The sequence below is a fragment of the Diplotaxodon limnothrissa genome, linkage group LG6 (genome assembly GCF_057381915.1).
Source record: "Diplotaxodon limnothrissa isolate DT_005_m linkage group LG6, D_limnothrissa_male_GT1.1, whole genome shotgun sequence".
Taxonomy (NCBI): domain Eukaryota; kingdom Metazoa; phylum Chordata; class Actinopteri; order Cichliformes; family Cichlidae; genus Diplotaxodon; species Diplotaxodon limnothrissa.
Genome location: NC_140601.1, coordinates 689,990 through 697,630, shown reverse-complemented (window position 1 = coordinate 697,630; position 7,641 = coordinate 689,990). Strand labels below are relative to the sequence as shown.

Below are 7,641 nucleotides of genomic sequence, written 5' to 3'. Positions count from 1 at the left end.
ATCATGTGACCAACAACTACCAATAGTGTACTACCAGGCACCGGCAAAAAGAGGGGAGGTGTCTCTCTGTGTTCTTCTTCTCTTCACTGTGAGTCAGACGGCATCCCTGGATGAGAATGGATGGATGGACACGCAGGATTCATCTGACTAGCACAGAGAGGTTTCTCCTTTTTATTTCCCCCTGAGGAGGAAGCGTGCTGCTCCATCTTTAACACCTACTGCATCCCTCCCTCCTTCCCTCCCACTGCTACTGGCACACAGAGGAGATGAATGGGGAGGCGATGGACCCGGCACAAGAGCAGCAGCAGAATGCCGGTAACACCTCCCACCTACCTCCCCCTCCAACCATCACACCGGCCATTCCCCCCTATGTGAAGCTGGGTCTGACCATCGCCTACACCGTCTTCTACTCACTGCTCTTTGCCTTCGTCTATGCCCAGCTTTGGCTGGTGCTGCGGTACCGGCACAAGCGCTTCAGCTACCAGACGGCCTTCCTGTTCCTGTGTCTGCTGTGGGCCGCCCTGCGCGCCCTTCTCTTCTCCTTCTATTTCAGAGACTGTGTGACCGCCAATGCACTTGGACCCTTTGCCTTCTGGCTTCTGTACTGCTTCCCCGTCTGCCTGCAGTTCTTCACGCTCAGTCTCATGAACCTCTACTGTGCGCAGGTGAGCGGGCTTCTGCTGCTGTTACTGTTCTGCTGCTGTTACTGTCGTAGCAGAGACCGGTGGCTCTGGGAACGGCTAACAGGGTTCAGACTCTGGCAGGCTTTAGTCCACGCAGGCAGTACGGGGTTAATCTGCAACAAATCTGAGGTATCCTTTCATTTATTGTTGATGTGCTGCCATCTGTGGCCGCTGACGGTAAGAACATGAATGATTAAATAAGCAGGTTCCCACCTTCACTAGTCCCAGTGGCAGACAGTGGCACAGTAAAAGCCAGTCTGAATTACAGTGGGGGGTTCTGTTGACTCAGGAATCTGTGGGGCTGAAGAATGAAGTACAACAAACTGCAGTTCTTGAAACGGCCACTTGAGGCTGACTCTAAAACCGAGTCAGTGCTGTGAACATGTTTGCAGCCCGGTAGCTTTGGCCTCTGTGGATAGTTTCCTCTATACTGCATAAAGGTTTGATGTTAGGATGCTTCAGTTTGTAGGTGGATGCCCAATAGCTCATAGAGCTGTAGCTGACTGAGCTTGTGGTGCTGGAGCTTTTTGAAGTCCAACAAGTTTGTATTTCAGTTTTAGGAAGTGAAAGTGTCTGGTACATAGTCCTGATTGGTATGTATGTGGTGACCCTGCATCACTGTCGTGACATCTGTCACTGATCAGCTCTGATGAGTGCAGCTGCTCAACTAGACCAGGAAACAGAGTGTTTTCACATGAGAGGAGACTCATTAACCAGCAGCGCTTGTCTGTGAGAAAGATGACACAGGTTATTTTACTACAGTGCATTATTTCCTTAATGCGGGTACCTTCAGGAACAAATCAATGAGATGAGCTGCTGCAGGCTCTGAGGAAGCACACACAGTTTGCAATGCTTGCATGCTGAACACATGGCAGAGACAGATGACGCTGTGTGGACCGAGTGAAGCTCAGACAAAAGTCTGTGTGCTGTAAATGTCCAGTTGTTGTTTTAGAAGCGATCCAAGTGCATTTGACTGAGATTAACTTGTGACTCATTGTTCAGCCGTAGGTAGTGAAACCTGGAGCTTTTGGGGGGAAACTGTTGATCGTGCTCTTTGGCAGTGAAGCATGTTAATAAGCTTATATTATACGTGAGCTTCATTTTTGAATGACATAAAGAAGTGCTGTTTCATTTATGAGCTGATAATCTGACAAAATAAAGCTTTTCCAGCTTCCTGGTCGTGGAGGTAAAGCAACCCTGAGTGTGCTTCTCAGGAAGATCCAACTGATAGGTATTCCTTTGAATAGACCTAGAGCCTGGGTCCTGCATTAACAAAAGGAGAACAGAGTCCTGACTGGCCAGCAGTCCTTGAGGAGGCCGGGCTGTTGGACTAAATGTGTCCGTCAGATGACCTCTCAGCCCGTTTGAATAACCAGTCTCTGCCTGTCTCTGCTTCTTCCCCACAGGTTTACTTTAAGGCAAAGTCCAAGTACGCACCAGCACTACTGAAGTACAGGTAACTTGACTAACTTGTGAAATCGAAGAAGGTTGTCAAAGCAGGAAGTGGAGTTGGTATTTTCCTAGCTTTTCCAGAATCCACAGCGCTGTCTCCCCTCTCCCAGACTTCCTCTGTACCTGGTCTTCCTTTGCGTCAGTCTCATTTTTCTGGTGGTTAATCTGATCTGCGCCCTGATGGTCAAGATGACTGCTGCCGACGTGAAGACCATCGTTCTGGTGAGGGTGACCGTTAACGACAGCTTGTTCGTACTCTGCGCCATCTCGCTGTCCGTCTGCCTCTACAAGGTGGCCAAGATGTCATTGGCCAACATCTACCTGGAGTCAAAGGTAGAGTCTCCTTTCATTTACAACATGTGCTAAACTATGAGGAACGAGAGATCATGCTGCACAAAATTGTTTGAATAAACTGATGAAATGTCTCTGTGTGTAGGGAACGTCCGTGTGTCAGGTGACCCTGATCGGCATCACGGTGGTGTTGTTATACGCATCACGAGCCTGTTACAACCTGGTGGTGCTTGCCCTCGCTGACATCGAGACCATCAACTCCTTCGACTATGACTGGTACAACGTCTCCGACCAGGTTAGACCTTCATCCAGCTGTAAACAGGAGCCGGCTCCTTATGTCACCATCATGTAACTAGGACTGGGGTAGTACTCGTTGCAGAGGTCCTGCATAAAGCCGACCTGATCTCCATACATGTGTTCATTCAATCACACCCATACCTGACCTGACCTGGGTATACCATGGGTATGGCCATGTTGTGTGCTCTGCACGCATTCCCCGCTGTGTGTGTGGAAAACATGCACAGACCAGTGTGCCACTACATGTCAGCAGGTTTGGAAAGCTGTGTTTCTGTTGCCTCTGACCTGTGTGTGTGCGTCCTCAGGCAGACTTGCGGTCCTCTCTTGGAGACGCCGGTTACATCGTATTTGGGGTGATCCTGTTCGTGTGGGAGCTGCTGCCCACCTCACTGGTTGTGTTCTTCTTCAGGGTGAGACGGCCGCCTCAGGATCGGGTCAGTACTGCAGGTTCTTACAGTTGGCATGAGGTTTTCTCTCTAAGTTAATGATAGGCCATCACTGTTTGACTGCCGCTCTGATGTATTTGGTCCAACAGAGCACCACGGGAATCCCTAACCACGTTCTCTCCTCCAGAGGATATTTCTTTGACAATCCTCGTCGCTATGACAGCGATGACGACTTGGCGTGGAGCATTCCTCCCCAGAACGCCTCAGCGAGGTGTGAACATCATTTCTGACTTTACAATGTCACTGTCACTGGTACTTATGGATGCCTGTGGCTGGGTTAACTGGTGATTCTAAATTGCCCATAGGTATGAATGTGAGTGTGAATGGTTGTCTGTCTCTCTGTGGTAGCCCTGCAACAGACAACTGGGACAGGCTCCAGTTCCCCATGACCTGCATATAGCTTCAGACAGGACTACCATTAAGGCCTGGTTGTTGGACTGCTTCATTTATGGCTCCCTCTGAATGGCAATGAGGCAGGTGTAGTGGTGGGCGTGCAAATAGCAGAGATAGTGAAGGTCGACTCCATTCATCTGGACGTAGTGTTTTCAGTGGGTGTAATGAAAGTCACCTGGATGAGTGAAGAAACGTTTCTCCCACTGAAACGTTCAGATGAACAGAATCAGCCTTTTAGGATTTCCTTAGTGGAAGCTCCAGATCTCCTGTGACACAGGTCTCTGTGACAGAGCGGCTCCTGTAGGTGCGTTATGGAGCTGGCGAGTGTATAACTTGAACCCTGACTTTAAACAGTCAGCTGTGTGCCTTTGCCTGTGTCTAGATATACAATATTTGCTCCATTAAAGCCTCTGAAGGACAATGGGTCTGATTGCGATGGAGCAGAGCTGACCTGACGGTTTCACCAAAACGCAGAAAACCTGAAGCTTTTTTCACAGGCTTGGTCCTGACTGCCATATTTTCTCTGACAGCCTTTCCTCTGACTGCTGCGACTGGGGCAGCCGCCACAGCAGCTTCACCGTGCATCCCAACAGTGACGAACAGCGCCTGACCACCGCTGCCGGGGAGCTCCGCCCTTATCCATGAGTCCGCTGCTCTGTGTACAGCATCACTCTGCACTTTGACACGGTTCGGTTATTGTGTTTGTTATCGTCACTGACATAAGGCTTTGTGGAGTCACTGTAGAAAATAAAGAAGAATGTGTTACAGCAGGGGTCTCAAACTCGCGGCGCGGGGCCACTTGTAGGTGACGTGAAGAAAGATAATGCAGTTCGGCCCTGGAAGTGCGCCACGTGTCTGCACGGGCAGAGAGGACCAAAGGCTTCAGTTAGTGAAGAGTCAGTTTCTTATGCAACAATTTAAACAAACAAACAAAACACTTTCAGTAATATTTGTTTGTGTTTCCTTGTGTGTTTGTTTGTACTCCTAAAACACTAAAGTGGCCGTCCAATGAGACCACAGTGGTCCACAGCTCACTTCAGTTTGAGACCCCTGCCTTACAGGTTTCTACACAACAGTTAATCACTATGTGTCCTTAATTTTTGGTCCCCCAGCTGATCGCCCCAAACAGTCCCAGAACATCAAGTGTTTAGCTGTAAACAAGAACATCTGAATTTGGCCTCATGATGTTGGACTTTTCCCACAGCTACAATGTTGCTGCTTCTAAGACTCGCGGTATGAATATGATGTTGTGATGAATGTTTCGAGTATTTCAATGAAGATAATCCAGGTAGTGAATTAAATTGGAAACAGTTCTTTTCATGAAGTCAGCTTCTTTGTATTTATTCACACACTCACAAAGACATCCGATCAGAGACACGTCCGTCTCTGCTGTGCTGGGACACTGTAGGGGTTAGCTGATAACAAAGCCAGTTAAACGTGGCCATCATCTGCACATCTGTGTAGTCCACATTGTTCTGCTGTAAAATACTGCAGCAGGTCAAAGTTAAACAGGAAAGGAGAACAGTGCACATCATACCGGTCCTCTCATTACTATATGAAACAAAGTGGGCACTACATAAAGCTAACCTGTTTTCAGCCTGTCTAAATGTATGTTAAGCTTTCTTTTACTGTAAATGTGTGAGGGTCATTTTTGGCTGAAAAAGGTTAGAAAACCATTTTCAAACAAAAACAAGTTCGAACCATTAAAAGAGCAGGATCGTTGCTAATGTTAGCGACACAATATTAGCAGTGAACATCTGTCCAGATGTGTTTTAAAAGTAACAATTTAATGTGTTCAAATATCTTCAATGGAGAAGACCTCTGCAGCTTTTTAAAAGACGGAGATGCACAAAATGCTTCATTAAAAGTTCATCTGGAGCCACATGAGATTTGATAAAGATGATCAGGACACGCAGCAGCGTACTGCTTTACCACCTATGCTTGGCAGTGTTGACAGGTCAGCTGGGATTCCCTAACCCCAGCACATCAACTAATTCCAGTAGAAAGGAATTCATTGTGCTGCTCATCACACCATTTTAACATTTCCCCCTAAAACGACCTGAAACAACATAAACCCAGCTGCTGGTTTGCAGGACGCACACGTGTGATCTGTGTCTGAGTATTAATAATAATAATGGATTGGATTTATATAGCGCTTTTCAAGGCACCCAAAACGCTTTACAATGCCACTATTCATTCACTCTCACATTCACACACTGGTGCAGGCAGCTACAGGTGTAGCCACAGCAGACTGGGGCAGACTGACAGAAGCGAGGCTGCCATATCGCGCCATCGGCCCTTCTGGCCAACACCAGTAGGCGGTAGGTGAAGTGTCTTGCCCAAGGACACAACGACCAGGACAGAGAGGCCAGGGATCGAACCGGCAACCTTCCGGTTACAGATGCGATTCCCAACCCCCTGAGCCACGGTCGCCCCATATATTCAGGTCTGAGCACAGAGCAAACATGTTAGCATGCTGTCTGTGCAGCTGATGCTGTTAGCAGCAGAATGCAGCTGCATGTGTCCAGTTTACTTTACCATCACGCTCTCGTCCTTGTGCAGTAATAATAAAAGTAACATCCATGCTCACGCTGCAGACTGAGCCATTATTTTCCTCCTCCTGCACACCAACTGAAATCAGCTGATTGGTTATTGGTTCTCCAAACTTTGCTCAACCTTTGTTCATTTTATTTCAGAAGAAAGAGAGCGGTGTGAACTCTCAGTGGTGACTCGGGGTTATCTGCATTTGGCAGACTTTGTTTCCTTACACTCTTGAAGGCTGTCTGTCACCCCTCCTGGACACGTTGCTGTTCTGTCATCACGTGACGTCTTGGAGCATTGCTTGGAAACTGAAACGACACCGAGAGGATTGTTAGGCAGCTCAGAGTGCTTCAGTGCAATTCATGAAGTGGGAAAAGGCAGGCAGAAATGACCAAAACTACTTATTAGTCACTTTGAAGACAGTATTCAGGCTGTAGGCAGTATTTCTGGAAGGAACTAGCAGATCATTTTCTTAAATCCTTGAAAAGCTCCTCATGAAAGTTTTTCCTCTTTTTACTTTGTGAGAAAAGCAGGAAGAGGTGGTGAAGAAGCCACACGTGTGGGAACGACACTGATTTAATCAGTAACCAGGCAGCCAATCACTCCACGCGTTGTATATCCACATCTGAAAATCACTTCACGGTTGGGTATCGATCACCGTTTCCACTCCCGTCAGTGCTGCACGGCTCGGGACAAGCTTCAGCTCCAGATTTCTAACAGATTTACTGCTTTTGTAAGATTTGTAACACTTCACATGTTTTGTTGTTGAGCTTTTGTGTTTGTGGTGTGAAATAAAGACATACAGCCAGTGAAGGACAGCACTCAGTTTTGGGGGCAGACACAATAAATCAGTGAAAGGAAATGAAGAGAATAAGCAAACACCACATTCGGGTTCAGAAATATTTATTCCTCTTGTCAAATAAATAAAGTTCGCAGGTACAGCCTTTTTGACCCTTTTGTGTCGGACTTCTGAACTGGTTTGGTTTGTTAAGGCTGGTGAGTGGACTGTACAAGACTGCTGCTGGGCAAGCGAGGCTCAGAGAAAGGCAAGCACTCCCTCTCTCACACAGAGTCTCCCTGCACGCCTCTGATGGAGGCTGAGCCACAAACTGGAACTAATGTCGGGTAACTGGCCTGAAGTGGGCTAACTCACTGCCACAGTGGGAGGTGTGTGCTCTGAAGCATGTCTGACCAGTACACAGCACACACCTCATCTGCTGTCTTATTGGCTTCTAGCTGACAGCGTAACCAATGATAATACATCAATAACTGATGGGTCACATGATCACAACATCTGGATTCTGGATCTGAAATCTTTGATTCTGAAAGCTTCGAGCCATTCTTACATTTTACAGGTGTGAATGGTCCCAGCCTCGCGCCCGGCGGCAGCTCCGTGACCCTCTCACATCAGCTCAACAACCAAAACATACATAAAAATGTAAAAACCAAACTGATTTCTTAGTTTTAGGTTTCTGTTGTTGAAAGCTGCGAATGTTGTTTTTGTTTAGCACTAGAATACAAACGATGATTAAGATCAG

At 47.4% G+C, this 7,641-nt stretch overlaps 1 protein-coding gene across 1 annotated transcript; it reads left to right on the top strand.

Moving 5' to 3' along the window:
• The first annotated feature begins 266 nt into the window (after nucleotides 1-266).
• On the top strand, nucleotides 267-4,207 carry gpr137bb (G protein-coupled receptor 137Bb). Its single transcript, XM_085355429.1, has 7 exons — nucleotides 267-665; nucleotides 2,090-2,139; nucleotides 2,246-2,468; nucleotides 2,572-2,721; nucleotides 3,029-3,157; nucleotides 3,259-3,380; nucleotides 4,093-4,207. Exons 1-7 carry the CDS (start codon nucleotides 267-269, stop codon nucleotides 4,205-4,207), a joined length of 1,188 nt encoding a protein of 395 aa, XP_085211555.1.
• The last annotated feature ends 3,434 nt before the right edge of the window (nucleotides 4,208-7,641 follow it).

Coding starts and splice junctions, on each gene's coding strand:
- gpr137bb (XM_085355429.1), top strand. CDS start 267: ATGAATGGGGAGGCGATGGACCCGGCACAAGAGCAGCAGCAGAATGCC. Junction 666..2,089: donor TGAACCTCTACTGTGCGCAG/GTGAGCGGGCTT, acceptor TCTTCCCCACAG/GTTTACTTTAAGGCAAAGTC. Junction 2,140..2,245: donor CCAGCACTACTGAAGTACAG/GTAACTTGACTA, acceptor CCCCTCTCCCAG/ACTTCCTCTGTACCTGGTCT.